Source organism: Hypomesus nipponensis, chromosome 17 (genome assembly GCF_054491055.1).
Source record: "Hypomesus nipponensis isolate SF chromosome 17, ASM5449105v1, whole genome shotgun sequence".
In the NCBI taxonomy this organism is placed as follows: domain Eukaryota; kingdom Metazoa; phylum Chordata; class Actinopteri; order Osmeriformes; family Osmeridae; genus Hypomesus; species Hypomesus nipponensis.
In genome coordinates, this window is record NC_140377.1 from 3,496,803 (window position 1) to 3,514,129 (window position 17,327).

The 17,327-nt window shown below is 45.5% G+C and overlaps 1 protein-coding gene across 1 annotated transcript in view; it reads left to right on the plus strand.

Moving 5' to 3' along the window:
* Positions 1–14,598, plus strand: part of asic2 (acid-sensing (proton-gated) ion channel 2) — a 60,617-nt gene extending 46,019 nt beyond the window's left edge. The window contains exons 2-10 of the mRNA XM_084678528.1: positions 38–188; positions 5,264–5,391; positions 9,163–9,313; positions 9,857–9,913; positions 12,003–12,156; positions 12,718–12,809; positions 12,910–12,989; positions 13,667–13,735; positions 13,919–14,598. Of these exons, the coding sequence (XP_084534654.1) occupies positions 38–188; positions 5,264–5,391; positions 9,163–9,313; positions 9,857–9,913; positions 12,003–12,156; positions 12,718–12,809; positions 12,910–12,989; positions 13,667–13,735; positions 13,919–14,020 (984 nt within the window). The 3' untranslated portion in view covers positions 14,021–14,598. The remainder of the gene's footprint in view (positions 1–37; positions 189–5,263; positions 5,392–9,162; positions 9,314–9,856; positions 9,914–12,002; positions 12,157–12,717; positions 12,810–12,909; positions 12,990–13,666; positions 13,736–13,918) is intronic.
* Positions 14,599–17,327: the final 2,729 nt, after the last annotated feature.

Consider the following 17,327-nt stretch of genomic DNA (forward strand, 5'->3'; position numbering starts at 1 on the left):
TTAGTGCCTTCTGACCTTTTGACCTCTGTCTCCACAGGTGTTCACCAGGTATGGGAAGTGCTACATGTTCAATGCGGCGGAGGAGGGCAAGACCCTACGCACCACCATGAAGGGCGGCACAGGCAACGGCCTGGAGGTCATGCTAGACATCCAACAGGACGAGTACCTCCCTGTGTGGGGCGACACAGGTAGACTCTCCCCTTCTCCCTGGCTCCCTGAGTCCTACCCTCAAGCTGTCCCAGCAAGCTGACAACCGACACACAGAGATTACACCCCACACGTAACATGTAGCAAAGTATTAGACTGGAGAGACATGCTACAAATTTGAGACGCCATAATCCACTACTTATGACAATTCTGTCAAATAATCGTTAAAGCTGTGATCCAGCGCTTAAAAACCTTTCCAGGCATGAAATTCCTTTGATGTTTTCATGCTGTTAATTTCCTTCAAATTTGCCATTCGTGTCTTGAGTCCTGTGGGCAGTTCTGGGTTGGGTTGTTTTTTTTTGTTGGCGGGGGGCGTGAAGCAGAGTGGCTCCATGCTGCAGCACCTCCAATAAGCAGCTTGTTTCAGAACCAGACAAGACTGGGCAGTACCTGGACAAGCCAAGCAGGACATGGAGAACCTGACATATGGACATTATTTACTTTGAGCTCTTCCACAGAGCAGATCTACCGTACAGAAACCCAATGGTGTCTCTCCCAAAAAAATTCTCCCACCATCTGCTGCAGTGGTACATTCATGTCATTAGCTACCCTGCACACACACCTCAGTGAGTTATTTTGTTTAGGCACTGCCACAGCCAGCTACCAACAGTGAGCACATCCCTCCCTCCCTCCCTCCTCTTTGTTTATTCCTGTACAGATTCATTACCAGCTAGCAGCTGTGTCAGCCATCATAACTTAGGACCCTAACCACTGAACATTCTCATGGGGCCTCGTCGCCGTAGATCTGGACACTGGCTCCTGGACAGACACACACGGCACAGAACTCTCCTCCAGTCTCTCCTCATCTTCTTTAGCCTGCTCCTGCCTTTCTCCCCTGTAAAGGGCCAGCTGTCCATTAGGCCTGTTTGTGTCTTGGCAGTCCTCCTGGGCTGGTTAGAACAGGGCTCTGGCCTGGGAGTGTTGGGCTGCTTTTCTGACAAGGTAGCAGGTGGGAGGAGGTTGGATCATACAAGGCTTGTTGATGCTTGTTTCAGGTTGTTTTGTAGCTGGTCAGTAAATCCCCTGCCTGTATGTTTTTATTAGCTTTTATTATACTGTTACACTGTCTTCAATGAAGGCAGGACCAAACCCAAACAATGATTTGAGTTTGCGAGTGCGTATCGTTTTACTTGACTTTCAAGAAGGATTATAAAATGAAAGTCAAGTGATTAAGCCCCAAGGCACTGAAGGAAAAGCTGTGTTCAGATCCACAGCTGAGAATGGCAGCTTGGAATAGCAGAAAGAGCACGTGGCAAGTCCACTTTACTAATCATACCCATTTCAAAACGTCTTCAGTTTTGTTCGTCCGCTACAGAGGATCCACTCTACCTCCCGTCTCTTGTTGCGGGAGTCCCGCAAGGTTCTGCTCGGATCCCTTCACCTCCCCGTGTGCACCAGATCACTCAGCTCCGTCATCGAATCACATGGCTGTTCCGACCACTGCTAACAAAAGAATGTCCTCCACCTGAAACTGAATTGGGACAAGAAGGAGCAACTCTTCCTCACTGTCAGATCCTCTCCAGCACGAGAGCCCTGTCACTATTGACAGCATCTCAGTGGCAGCCTCTCACTCAGCAGAATACCTTTATCCTCAATGAAGACCCCGGATTTCAAGAAACACAATCCTAAAGAGGATCATCCTGTTTCAGTTAGGGCGCTCAACCTGGCTGCTTGTCAATCCCGGATTCCTCTGCCGCCTTGATTACAGAAACTCCCTCCTGTGATTTTTATCTGAATGTTGATGAATTACTGCGTTTACTGATACTACTTGTGGGTGTGCAGTGATTTTGAACAGGGATGTGTGATGAGGCTGTATGTTAAAAGTACTGCACACCCCTCCAGCCAGTCCAGGCCATGGTATAGTAATTGCTGTAAATATATATATATATTTGTTATCAACACTGCTTCTCAAATTTCCACAGATTTTGCCTACAAATAAAATCTTATTCTACATTAACATGAGAAGATCACACTGGCCTGTAAACAGATGTTCACTTCCTGTGATGCTTAGCACGTTGTTCACTTTCCCAACTGCAGTGTTTTAGCGGGAACTCCTCTACTCGAGCTCGAAACAATCAAAACTGGTTAGTTTTTTTTTTTTTTTTCACGAAATTAAATTAGAAAGAACCCAAGAGGTTTTTCTGCGTTGGAATAGAAACTATCCAATTGCCATGCTAATTTATTTCGTACGTATATGAGGAAAGGGCCAAATGAACCCATGTAGTTGATAACATGTTTAGACAGAAGTCAGTGAGAAAGTCCCTAAGCAGCTAATTATTTCACCTACAGTGTGAAATGTCTTACTGCCTACTCTACTACCAGCCCTACACAAGCATTACCATGTGTTCGATAGGTGCACAACTGGACTTTCTAGAACGTTCCAATCCTGAGGGAAGATACGTCAACACTGAGTATTCTATAAGTAGCCATGAAAAATAATTTTCTCTCAACTTTTCCGTCAAGATTGGAATTCCAAAGGATCTCGCCAAGACTCACTTCTGACTAGAGTTTCGCGTACAACGGAATCCAGCTATGACACAACGACGGTGCATCAGAAATTCCAAAACCCAATTCTCATTGCGAAGACGCGAACTCCGACTGAAATCACGCAGACTCAGTCACTCAATCATTGCTACGCAACCTGCACGCTTTAAGATCTTAGACCGAATCATATTTCCTATAAAATTCATAACTTGTTGATAAACGTTTCATTACTATATTTGTACGTCTGCGTGTCCATCATCGTTACAATCTGCAATACTTAATTTAATTCCTTCAGCAGACGGATTATTAAATATGTTTTCCTTGATTTGCCATATGGTAATATTAAAGTGGTGTCTCTCATTTGAAACACCCACACCACATTGTATTTTGTTGATTTTTCACTAATACGCGTGTGCTGTTACCTTGGAAGTTAGATGTCCTAACCTATAATATCAGTATATCACACTTAATCTCTGTTTCTTCACCTCCCCTATACTTATCAATCTCTCTCTCTTACACCCACCCACACATACCCACACTCTCAGCCACACACACACACTACTCTCTCTTTTCTCCTTTTTTATCATCTGTCTGTTCGGTTTGGCGTTTCCCTGGAATAACTCGCCATCATCTCAGATATCTACCATGTTAGCAGAGAAAAGAAAGTGGAACTTCAAACAGCAGAGTTGGTGCATTTCGGAGTTCTAAGGCCAACATGAAAACGCTTTTCTCTCTCATCTCTGTTCTCATCTACGTCTGCCCTGTCAAGTTATTACAGTATTTTTGTATGTCCTGTGTACACTAATACACCAGGAGGACCATGAAAATAATATTAATTAAACGGCAGGTCAGACACCCTCATTAAATTGCCACATTAACTGCTTGGCTAATTTTGTGATGTAGGTTTGTTGTTGTATTTAGAGTTTTAACAAAAAAAAAGTATCTTAAACGGAAAAGCTTGTTAGCAATTGTACAAATCTGTAATCAGTGTGGGTGTTAGTGGTGAGTGGGGAGGCCTTGGTTATAGGTGTGTTAAAGCTCTAAAGAAGAGAGCGAGGGAGAGGAGAGGGAAGGAGAAAAGAAGAGAGGGAGGGTTCGGGATTGTTTGTTGTTAGAAAGTTAAAATACTGCAGAAACCTGTCTGACCTCAAGCAGCGGTGGCCAGCTTGAGTTTAGCTGAGCCTGTGCTGATTTGATTTCATACACACACATGCTCCTATAGACACACACACACCAACCAATCTCCCTGCCTGCCTGCCTGCCTGCCTCCTGCCACAGAGCCTCCACCCCCCCTCTCCTCCTGGGCCTCTTATTCAAGAAGAGAAGGAATCCCACCTAGCACAGCCAGTCATGCCAGGAAATGAAATTCAGCCATAATAGAGCTTGACCTGTTGAATCTCAACACATGACCTGTAGAATGAATAACAGTGTGAACTATTATGCAAAGAGAGCAGCCACATTGAGATGCTGATCTTTATTCAGAGATTTGTATTTTCAGAAAAATATAATAAGCGTAAGGATGATAACAATGATGATACTGTGCAAATGTTGAGAATGTAACCCTGTCGTTCTGTACTGTAATTATAATCGTTTTACGATAGATTTTATATAAAGAATAATTCTGCTGTCTTAGCTTGTGTCCTTAACTGTTGTCTTTTGATCCCAATATGCAGAATAGTCACTACTTTCAATGGGGTCAATGAGCAAGCAGTAGTAGGTATGAACACAAGAGACCTTGTCATTCTCTACTTGTGGACAACCCTCCTTTTGCCCATGGCATGTTCAAACTCATTTTAAAGCTATCCTCCTGTCTTGGTGACGTATGGGGTGATGGGTTTCCATGGTGAGGGCAGGTGTGGGGATCGAAGAGCAGCAGTTAGGAGTCTGTGTGTCTGTGCCTTCTGTCACGCCTGCCCAGTTAGCAGGCACTCTGCACCCAGGAGCTAGCTGCCCTGCAGGCTGATTGAAGCTGCTGCCTGCAATGCTGGATGCGGAAGGTTGGAGTGAATGTTCTAAGAACACTGCCGGTGGATGTAAAGCATGTCGAGAGAAAATGATTGATTTAGATAAAGACTCCTCTTCCTGTAAGGTGTGCTACAGCGTGCCTGGCACTGATTCTGTGAGAATTTTTTTTTTGCCATGCCATTAAAACCCCTTTATGTTCTCGAATTCTCCTATCTGTGAGTGTGTGTTTGTGTCTGTGTGTGTGTTCAGTGTAAAATTCCTTTCATCTTCAGAGTTAGCATACAGCCAGTGCAATCTTTTATTTCAGCACCCTCTTTTTGATGTTGAGCCAAGGCAAATGGACTGACGATCCACTGACTTGGTGTAACCAAGCGAGGGAGATGACTGGGATGAAAGCGTATAGATTTAGAGTCTAGAGTAATTCTCCAAAGGTGGTTTCACCCAGGACGTTCACTCTTTGCGTCTGCCCGCGCAAATGTGTTTTTGCACATAGCGTGTAAACAATTACTTGAAACAAGTGTTTTTATGTGTGAGTCAGAAACAGAGAGAGAGAGACAGAGAGAGGCATAGCGTGCATCCAAGGACACCTGTGGTATTTGTCTTCCAGAGGAGACAGCCTTTGAAGCCGGGGTGCGGGTGCAGATCCACAGCCAGGCAGAGCCCCCCTTCATCCACGAGCTCGGCTTTGGAGTGTCTCCGGGGTTCCAGACCTTCGTGGCGACGCAGGAACAGAGGGTAAGAGACCGCAACATCTCTCCTCTTTGACCAACCGCGGTGTGGAGCTCTTGGCTCTTGTTTTCTACAGTGTGTGCGTATACATTACGTGTCTGTGTGTCAGCATAGCTGTGCGTGTCTGTTCTCTCGGTTTCTCTGCCCCTACCTCTCGTCCTCGGTTGTCTCTTCAAAGACGATGACTGACTGATGATAACCTCCACTTGTGTCACTGTCCATGACCTTGCTGTCAGCCAAGTGGCTCACCTCCTCATTCCCACTCAGTCGTTAGGTGCTTGTCTCCACCAACAGCAGCATCAAGGCCATCGGCCTCGTAGACTCAATAGACCTCAAACCTGTGTGTGCACCGGGAGGCCTGTAGTCACACCCTTCAGCTAAGCCAGGGGCTGCTCAACGAGGGGGTTATTCCACTCTTTACCCAGAAACCTGGCTGCCAGGTTGGAGAAAGACTCGGTCTTGAGTAGGACAGGGCTGCCATGATGAGTCATCTGGACAGAAGGCTGCCTGTCTGCCCACGGTGTCACCCCTTACAGTCTGGATGGATGGATGGATGGATAGACTGTCTCAACTCTTTGATGTCTGTGATAGACCTTATGTGGCTCATGGGCCCTACTATCTCTCTCTTCTTTCTCGTATTTCTGTAGATTATTTCTCTCTATTTGCCCTCTCTTTCTCTTTTTATGGAGCTGTTTTTACCCCAGGTTGCCATGGGGAGTTGACTTGATTGTCTTTTGATTGCCCTTGTCGGAGAAGACATATTTCTGCCAAGATTAATGCCTTGTTCCTCATTTTTAAATGGCTTGTGTGTCTAGCATACAAGATCACTGTTCCACAGGTTACCACAAACTGTTCTGAAACAAAAAACAAGACAAATACACCTCTCAAAAAGGAAAACGGTTATAATATCTATCATTTTGTCAACACATTCAATAGAACACAGTTGAAAATAAATCATGCTTTTAAAGAGTTTCAGAGATCAGAATCAGAATTTGGTTTATTCGCTTTGTAGGTTTACACAAACACAGAATTTACTGTGGCAGGAAGGTGCAAACAATAAACACATACAGATCTTAAATTAAAAGTAAAAAAATAATAATAGTCAAACTAATTCTACGAATTAAACAATATATGGAAAATCTAAGGAGAGGACACGTGTATTTCCTCTCAACCCTACACAGAAAATAGAGGAAAAGGAGGCTGAGTGTTCTATAAATGCCTCATGTTACCGGTCGGATCCCCAGTTCCTCCTCACCTTTCCTCAGACCTGGCTCTGTACAACATCGCCAGCTGCTCAGCTTTCATACCAGCCACACTTCCCTGCCCCCAGCACAGTGGCAGACCAATGAATTCAGTTCCTCGTAATTAACTCAGCTTTCCACTTTGAATTACAAAACCAGAAAGAGCTCTCGCTGCGTCATGTTCTTTCCTGTGTTCTTGAACGGCCCCCTGAAGATATGTCCTGGGCTGACCGGAAAACATGGCCACAATCAGGCGGTGGAAGAGAGTCTTTAATCAGGGTAGAGGTTTGGGCAGGAAACTGTTGAACTAGCGGTGGTCGTCGGGGGAGGGAAGTGATCCAATCAAAGAGTGAGCTTGGCTCTCAACTGGAATGAGCTCAGCTCGACCCTTTCCTGCTAAATGTTTAAATAACATGTAAATGTTCCAGATCAAATTGATTTAAAGTAAATACATTTAACCTTCTAAGAGTGCTGCAGTATATCACAGAGGGAGAGAGAGGGAGAGACAGAGAGGGAGAGAGAGAATATAGATTGCTCGAGGTGACTGATTACAGTTTTATTTCATCTTGCTATTTCAGTTGTGAAAGTGTTTTTTTTCTTTTTTTTCTGTGTTGCAATGTCTGAGGATTACAGTTCTCCACAAGACAGGTTGTAAAATGGTTTAGTTTGAACCCCTCCCCCTCTCCCCTCCCCCTCTCCTCCTCTTCCCCCCTCCCCCTCCAGTCAGTCCATCCCAGAGTCTGAGTGATGCTCTCTCTCAGAGTCCGGCCAAAAGATAACCTTACAATACCTCTGCTCCAAGATGGTGAAGCTTTTATTGTTGGTTAACATGCTGGTTGAATTTCATGCCTTGCTTTTTAATCATCTTGAAGCCGGGACCCCATGTGTAGTGTATTGGTGTAACAAACAACATAACTTAAGATCTCAAAGTATTGACTTAGGTTCTCAATATAATTGCTTATCTCTCCATAATGTCTTGGGATCACAATATAATGACCTAGGATCTCAATATAATCATTAATGATATATCTATAATGACTTGGGATCTTATTATAATAATTTAGGATCTCAATATAATGAAATAGGATCTTAATATAATGATTAAGGATCAAAATGATTGTGCCGTTGCCATAGAGATAAACGTGTGTATTTTGGGAATGACAGCGCAGTGGAGCTAACAGTGTGACTGCATCAGGGGGAGCCGTAGTCTGACCTTGTTAACATACCACATTGAATATTGTAGATATGTGTGCATGATCCCTCTCACAATCTCCGCGACTCTTCACTGTAACACCATTGCATGCCGTGTTCAAAAATAGGCTTTTTTAACAACGTCTCTGTCCTACAGAAAATGTACTTTATCATCCGGAGTTGAGAATGTGTCATGCATTGATGAATAATGTTCCAGGGAGACCAAGGAGGCAGGGCCTTCATTAGAGAGCCCTTAATCAGGTTAGCTGATCTCAGCACAGTGGCGACTGACATCGAGCCACTTTGATTATTTGATTACACGCAAATAATCAGGTTGTGCCAAAAGCTGGTCTAATTAGTACATCAGGCCACATGATCCAAGCTGTGAAGGGGATGATGAAGGTTATTGACTGCCGGGGAGCACCTGTCTGAATAGATGAATAGATGCTGTTTAGAAGTCTCTAGAAGTCTCTCCCAGGGCTGATAGCTGGGAGCCGTTAGACAGCCGTTACAAGAGTACAGTAAAATGGGGGGTCGGATGGCTGAGCGGTTAGAGAAATTGGGCTATTAATCAGAAGGTTGCCGGTTTGATTCCTGGTTGTGCAAAATTACATTGTGTCCTTGGGCAAGGCACTTCACCATACTATTCTGTAAGTCTAAAGGTTTGTATTATTCTAAACTAGGAATACATTAGACAAACAACAAACTAGTATCTCTTTCTGGTAGATGGACCTTGTGTCCAAGAATTTCTGGGCTAACAAGTATGTAGGAGCCAGATTCTGACTGGCAGGATATTCATTACATTGATCCAAAAACCAAACTGTCATTTTGGCAGGGGAAACCACGTTCCCCACAATGCATCGTGTTGACAGAGACTGGAGATTGGGAGCAGAGCGCGATGGGAGATGGATGCTGGAACAGGCTGTATATGTTGTAGGGCAGATGGGCTCTCCTGCTGTCCCCTCCCTCTCATTTGCTGCGCTGTCTCCGGAGTCACAGGCAGAGAGGCCGCATTTGGAGATTTGTGTTCACAGAGCGTGTTGTTGTGGGAAGTCACAGCCAAAGCATGTGGATCTGTGAATGCGCTCTTCTCTGCCCCATCGGAACTCTGTGTCCTCTACCCAACTGTATGCTGGGATACCAAGACCCGCTGCAGTCAGACCTCCCGAGTCCTGAAAATCCTCCCGGGACAAGACAGCAAAAGAGGGGGTTGTTTCCAAAACGTGCACAGTTTCATCTTGAGTTGCCAGCGGACTACTTGTACTGGCTGTGTGGGACTTGAATGTCAGTCCCAGTGCTTACCTGCTTCTGTGCTCACCTGTGGCCTGTGCTCTGTGTGTTGTAGCTGACTTACCTGCCCCCGCCGTGGGGAGAGTGCCAGTCCAGGGCCCTGGACTCAGGGTTCTTCCAGGTGTACAGTGTGACAGCCTGCAGGATTGACTGCGAGACTCTCTACATCATCGAGAACTGCAACTGCAGGATGGTACACATGCCTGGTAGGTACACACACACACACACCTCCGAAGCCTTACGACTACTTTCACCACTAGATAACATTAAACTTGATTATGGTTTTTGTAAAGGAAAATATGTTTATAATCTTTTGGGGCATTTCTCTCTCTCTTCCCTCTCTCTTTCTCTGACTCTTTCCCCTCCCTCCCTCCCTCCCTCCCTCCCTCCCTCCCTCCCTCCCTCCCTCCCTCCCTCCCTCCCTCCCTCCCTCCCTCCCTCCCTCCCTCCCTCCCTCCCTCCCTCCCTCCCTCCCTCCCTCCCTCCCCCCTCCTTCCGTCTCCCCCTCTCTATCTCTCTCTCTCTCTCTCTCTCTCTCTCTCTCTCTCTCTCTCTCTCTCTCTCTTTCTCTCTCCTAGCAGTGCCAATATAGATTCCAACCAACAAAGAATAGTTTGCTTTTCCTTGACCATCTAGAATAATCAGAGCTGTGTGTTTGGGGGGGTGTAAGCAATCTAGATGTTGTTCATTTTGACCCAATTTCTTTTGAAGACAAGCTCAATTGAAAATCTCCTTGTGTCTCCGCAAAGGTGATGCTGCATTCTGCACTCCTGAGCAGTATAAAGACTGTGCGGAGCCTGCACTTGGTAAGTCTAAATGCTGAGAAGCATAGGCAAACACACACACACACACTCATACACAGTGCCTACACACACACATATGGACTTCAATGAACACATAGCACAAAATGACGATTGGTCACTTGAAGTATAGATACTGTAAGTGTGATTCTCCATTTTAAAGTCTTTAACATACACTCTCTTTGCCTCAGTGGAGAATGACATAGAGGTTTTGAAGCATGAGAAGCCTTCGCTTCAGGTTGCCCCTCACCATCCAGGTTGTGGACTAAAAGACATTACTCTGAATTCGTTTTTTTCAAACTAAAAACTAATTTCAGTTTCTACCTTTGCTGTATGGAGTTTCAGATTAACTTAACTTCCCTTCACACTGGAGGGACTCATGAAATGGCTTTGTCCAGTCATCTCAATTACCTTCACTGAAAGATGCTCACGCGCTTTGTGAGACGGAGGCCATCGCCGACATTGGGCCGACATTATTGCCAGAAATGTGTCTCTCTCCTGCACATTTGAGCTGCAGGGTGCAGGCCCTGACAGTGTGCATGCAGGCTCCCTCTCTGCCGCTCTGTAATTAGACATTGTGGCTCTAACAAGTATTTGAAGCTAAGTAGTAATGAGGAGCTGGAGATAGAGCTGGGTTTCAGTCCAGCTCTGGCTCCAAGTTTGGTGCGAAATGGTTGAACTACCATTAACACACACACACACTTTGAAACTTCGGTACACATTCCGGTTGGCGCCAGATTGTTACACCCACCAGTTAAGGTTTTCACTCAGTTCCAAGAGATATCAGTCATGGTGTTTGGGGAGAGTGTTCCGTATGCGTAGTTCTCTGTTGTTTAAATGGGGGACAGCAGAATTTGTTTCTCTACATCGAGGTTTGGGATTTGGAAGGTGGCTTGCCTTCTGCAGCTAATTGCACAGGCAGTCATTTTGCCTTGGTTTCATGGCCATGGAGCCCTGGAAATATGGTAATTTTCATAAATAACAATTATAACCCCGGGTATAATTGTTTTGTGGACGTGATTGTCAAACTGTAACTAGCTTATTATATCCAAAGCTGAAGGCTGAGTTTCTGAAAGTGTTTAAACATTAACGTGCTATCCTTATAATTACATGAAAAGAACAAAAATGAAGCAAAAATGAGAGCGAAACAGGAGAGCGAGAAAGAGCGAGCCACAGTGAGAGTATTAAACCAGGCTAATGAATGCACAGTGCTACCCAATTCCAATAACCCCTTATTTGAATGGAAATAAGAGGCGACCAAGATGCCATATTGAATTTCCTTTTTGCAATTACGTGACAGCTGAACCCTGCAGGACATCAGTATGTCTGGCAGGTTCCCATCTCGAGGTTCCTGGCAATCCAGCAGAATGAAGACACTGTGAGAGATGTTTTGGTCATATTTTCTGGGGGAGGTTTCGAAAGCAAGAAAGTGGATGTTAAGATGACAGGGTTTGCTGCTGCTCAGATCAGTTCGTTTCGAACATCCTTTTAAACTTCATCATTGATATTTAAAAGCAACGCTTTTAGCAAACGCTTGTTAGCAAACGCTTGTTAGCAAACGCTTTGTCAGAAAAGTAAATCAGGCTTGCCATCATCAACTTGTGTCGTCTGAAGGAAGTGGATTTCCACTTTTGCCGTCTCCTATCTGAGGCTCTTTCCTTGTTTGAATCTAGTCTGTGCAGCCAGTCTCTCTCAGTACCAGAGTTGAGGGGGAGGCATTTGCGATGCCGAATATGTGATGTTCCTGTTGGACTGTATTCACTCTCTGCCATGATGTTGACATCAACAATAGCCAGAGCTTTTCATGAGGGAGCATAGTTTGGCACACATGGTTTAAGGCAGAGTGCAGCATGGTCAAGGACGTGTGCGTATGTGTGGGTGGACCCTGGCTTGCGCTCAGAATGAGAAAGACGGCAACCCTGTTTCCCCCCAGCTGTCATAAACAATAGGAGTTCAACACTCTATACTTAGACGGTTGTCATGGACAACGTCTCTGCTCATCCATTACGGTTGACAAGATTTGCTCTTCTGCCTCCCCCCTGCCTTGCTTCCCTCTTCCCTTCCCCTTTATCGCCCCTTCCCTGCCTCCCCCTAGCTAAGCTGTCCATGCTGGAGAGCAGTAATTGCATCTGCAGGGCACCATGCAACATGACCCGCTACAACAAGGAGCTGTCCATGGTCAAGATCCCCAGTAAGACCTCAGCGCGCTACCTGGAAAAGAAGTTCAACAGGTCGGAGAAATACATCACGTGAGTGACAGTCTGCTCTGGCGCAACCGGTTCCCATCACACGCCCACGAGGCCTTGCGACTCGTGAGAACCGTGTGCAGGTACCGTAAAGAGGATTTGAGCACCCCCACGCGTAGATAGATCACAGTCCAGATGGTTTGCCAGACAAATGCTCAATACATAGCATCGGTACCCTTCGAATGAAATTCAGTTATTCATTATTCGAATAACAGCCTCAACAGACAGAGGATAATGTCACTGAGCAAAGCTTGGGAAACAGATTGAGTATGCCTACGTTGTCTCACAGGTTGCTAATTAAGTTATCACAATAAAAACAACCTAGTGATGGTGAATATTTCTGGAATGTTTTTGATGTACTCGCATTATTTTTCCTCTTCAATATTTTTCCTTCACTCAATGTCTCACACTGTCTCCGCTAACGTCTCTTGCCATCTCTCTTTCTCTCTTTTGCTCACCATCTCTCTCAATGCCTCTCGTCTCACTCTTTCACTTTCGATCTTTCATTGTCATTATATTTCCATGATCTTGCTCTTCCTCTCGCTCTCATTCTGTCTTTCTTAGGGATAATATCCTTGTCTTGGACGTGTTTTTTGAGTCTTTGAACTATGAGACCATAGAGCAGAAGAAAGCATACGAGGTGGCTGGTTTATTAGGTAGGTTCAGCGACTACCTAGTGTACCAACTAACACTGTCCTGAAACCTGTCTCTCTTCCCCTCTGTCTCTCCTACTTTAACTGTCGGTTGGTTCAACAGGTGATATTGGTGGTCAGATGGGCCTGTTCATTGGTGCAAGCATCCTTACCATCCTGGAGCTGTTTGACTATGCTTACGAGGTAAGTCATGCTGCAAACACTCTGTACACAGTCTGCATTCCCTCTGACACACACACCAACACACACACACACACACACACACACACACATACATACATTAGCCAAACATGAACCCCCCCCCCCTCCCCCCCAGGCATCTTCCCACTCCCCCTCCATTTCCAATATGAAACACTCCCACAAATCTTGACAGAATTACAGCGTTACACACCCTCAGAGAGACAAGCACAAACACTGCTTGGAGCCACGGCGCACACGTTCTCATTCACTGACTGGAAAAGACACACACAGATGAGCTGTCTGAGACAGTCAGTGGGAGGTATTATACGGCTTTTTTATTAAGTTGTCTTTGGGTCCATCGCTCTCCTGTTGTGTCTGCACACAGCTCTGCCAAACACAAAATACCAGATAAATACACAGCAAAAGTGTTTTTCAGAGCATTTGAATGACAGAAATGTAAGTTTTGTACACAGATAGAACTGTGGTCTTGTATAAGTATGACTGTACCAAGAAAGAAATTGTCAAGGTAATGTTTATTGCTGCGATTTAAACTGTTCTATCTCCATAATTATAGCCTTGGCTGCTAGCTGTCCCCTGTGTTTAAAGCCTGCCTTTATTCAATGCCTTGGTATGGTTGATCTGTTCATGCAACGTGTTGGTGTGATTTATACCAATATTAGGTGGTGAAGGACAGACTGCTGGATCTGCTGAGCAGAGAGGAGGAGGAAGAGAGCCATGGAGAGGATGTGGTAAGGATAGCAGTTATCAGTTAGCAGTTATAGCAGATGCACTCTTAAAACCCAGCACTACGATGACAATTTTCCCAGACCCCACATTTGCCATTCAAACCATAGCAAGATATTTTGAGCTATAGTAAAGTTTGTGCGTGTGTGTGCGTGCGTGCGTGTGTGTGTGATTTCCACCGACCCCAGAGTTCTTGTGACCCGGTGGGGAACCATTCGGAGGCTGTCAGCCACACGGTGTCTATGCCCCTGCAGACCACCCTGGGCACGCTGGAGGAGATCGCCTGCTGAGCCCCCCACCCTTCCCCCCAGCCCCCCAGTCCCTCCAGCACAGAGGGCTTGGAGCTCTGACCCGAGGGGGGTGCCATCCAGGAACCACGCTTCTCCTAGGCAGGACGGAGAGAGACGGCTGGGAGGGGAGGGCCTGGGTACTGTCTAAAAGCCCTGCCCACTGGCCGGCCTGCAGCGGTTGGTCGAGGGAAGGAGCTGTCACAAGAACAGGCTGAGCCTCTTTGGTATTGTACTGTTAATCCAGGAGGATCGCAGCTTCCCCTCCTCTCCCCCTCCACGGCTCCCAGAGACTTGTGTGGAGGCACTGGCTCTCTTCACACACACACACACACACACACACACACAGTACACGCACACCTAAATGCACACTCTCACAATACAGACACATAGCTTACACAGCAAAACTGTCAGGATGGGGCCAGCCCTGTGCAGGACATCTGTAAACGCCTCACCATTAATCAGTCTGCGCTCTACTGCCAACACTGTTCCGTAGACAGCTGGGAACTGTTCAAACTGCATGCGCCGCTATCTTTTGGATTCGGTCTCTCACTATCTCTCTTTCTTTAATGCTGATGCGTATGCTGGACTGCAATGTTGCTTTGCTGTACATGTATGTGCCATATGCTGTCTCTCTCTCTCTCTCTCTCTCTCTCTCTGTCTCTCTCTCTCTGTCTCTCTCTCTCTCTCTCTCTCTCTCTCTCTCTCTGTCTCTCTCTCTCTCTCTCTCTCTCTCTGTGTCTCTCTCTCTCTCTCTCTGTGTGAACTGCCCTGTGAGACAGGGCATTCTAAGAACTAGAAATAGAATGTGCAGATTGGATATGGTTCTTTATATCAGATTTCATATGTGACCTACCGTGTCCATCTTGTCGATTCTTTTTAAAGGGTGGCAACTAATGTCTTGGAGTGTGATTGTTGGTACTGTTGACAATACATAAAGGTTTAACAATGTAGATCCATCCAGTGTAAATTAGGCTGCAAAAATGTATTTAATTTATACAAAGTGACTCTTTCAAAGTCAGTATTTAATTTATTTTGTTATTTCAGCTTTGATTACATCAGTTTGAATGTAAACAGATGTAATGCAGATTTCCAGGTCACTGAGCTGTTTCATAAAGATGTGTTGAACCAGCACTACATTCTGACGAGAAATCTGAAATTCAATTTAAATGAATTAGACTCCAGGTTATGCCCAGCTAGTCAGGGGTGTGGAACATTGTTTTCCTGAAAGAGAACATGCCTAGGCCAAATGTCTCTCATAATTACCTGACTGAGGGCCCTCTAGGGCTTACACCTCATCATTGGCTAACACATTCCACTATCAAAACACCCCAAACCCAGGCAAGAAACGAAAGGATCATTTACCTCATCTTTTTATTTTTTATTTTTTATTTTTTATGAAAATGCTGTGGATAATTAGGTGTTGACGTACATTGAATTCAGCTGGAACTATTTTTAAGGTTGTTGTTTTTCCCCATTGCAGGGTGTATTGTATAGTGCTGTAGAAATTGCTGTTGTGCTCATAAACGGGTACCAGGCTCAGGAGTGAGTCATCTCGACAGACAAATCAGACAGCCTTTCACCAGACAAAATGAGATCATAGTGTCCCTTAGTAGCCGTGAGTTTAGAGAGGTTTTGAGGAAGAAAAGCAGGCCATGCAATGAGCAGCTCACTGAGTTCACTTCCCAACGAATCATGGTCACATGTTTATGCTGAGCCTTTCTGATCGATTTTCGACCATGAATACGACCACGTCTACATTAATACAACATGACGACCACTTACAGCGTATCCATTATTCATCATATCAGGACTCGATCCACACACTGCCTCTGCTGTCATGGTAATGTAGAGAACTGGGTGTGTGACCTCTTGGTTTCTTGTCTGAGGTTGACCCTGCTGTGTTGAACCTTTCATCATGATGTATGCCTTACAGCCGCCGTCCAACCTGGCCTGGGACGAGGTACGTACAGGTCCGGACTCTGGGCCGCAGTGAACATCGCCCTGGGCTGCGTTTCCCGATAACGATGGATCGTGGCCACGATCGAGCAAAAAACAAAACCATCGATATTTCTTACGTGCGTGTCCCGAATATGCTCTTCCAAGCGCGTGTAAGCCTACATCACGCGCTTTCAAGAGCCAATAATTTTCAAGAGACACTTTAGCTACGATGGCTTTGGGAACGGCCCGTAAAACTAAGATTCGTCGTACGGATTCTATACGATCAATTTAGGCTTACGACGCTTTCGGGAAACGCAGTCCGGGTCGTTTGTATCGCTTTGATTTTCCATTGTTCTTTGCAGGGCCGATTTTTTCATTTTGTGATGTTGGCTACAGTATATGTTTTTAATGTGAAACGATAAAAAAACACGTTATTTTGCAGCAGCGTCTTGTCTGAATTTTCTGTGTACTGTATCTGAGTATAGTAAACAGTATGCACACACAGTATGTTACTCATTCCCTTCAAGAAGTAAGAGGCCGGGGGGAATCCTGCGTCTGCACCTCCAGCCAGGGGCGAATCTAGGTTTGGGGGGGGGGGGGGGGGGGGCGTCTGGGGCAGTGGCGAAAATCTGCTATAAATTTTGGGGGGAACAATTATATGACCTTTTCACAAGAGCAATTCCTGAGAAGGGGACACAAAAATTACTGCTGTAACACATAACCTATATTGTAATAAGTTAAATGTATATCATTAATATTATTTAGATGTCTTTGTGTTTGCAGTGATTTATTGGGGGGGGGAAATCCTATTTTTCCCAGTCTGGGCCCCCCTGTGATTTCCGCCTATGGTCTGGGGGCATTTTCCCCCAGAAGACATTTTTGAAAATATCCTTTTAGATAGTGTTCTCTAGTGGGTTTTAGGAAGATATATATATATATATCCCCCAGCTCCCCCAGGAAGAGCTGGTGGAAGTGGCCGTGGAGAGGGAAGTTTGGGCCTCCCTGCTTAGGTTGCTGCCCCCGTAACCCGACCCCCGGACAAGTAGTAGATGATGACATGACGACATTACATATTTTGTTTTATTAAAAATAATTTGGGGGGGGGCTAATGAAACTTTTGGGGGGGCTCCGGCCCGAACAAAGATGCCCTTTGAAAACTGCTTTGTGTTGCTGAACAGGTTTCAGTCCTGCTGGGCTGCCTGGCCTTCAGAACAAGGCCGAGCAGAGAGCCAGTGTCTATGTGGCTGCTCAGATGGGGTTTTGATTATTGTCTGATGTTCATGATAGACATCGCAGATAAAACAGAGACATCATACACTTGCTCAAGGCACGTGCTCAACAAGATGTGGAGGCTCAAACGGCCTACTGT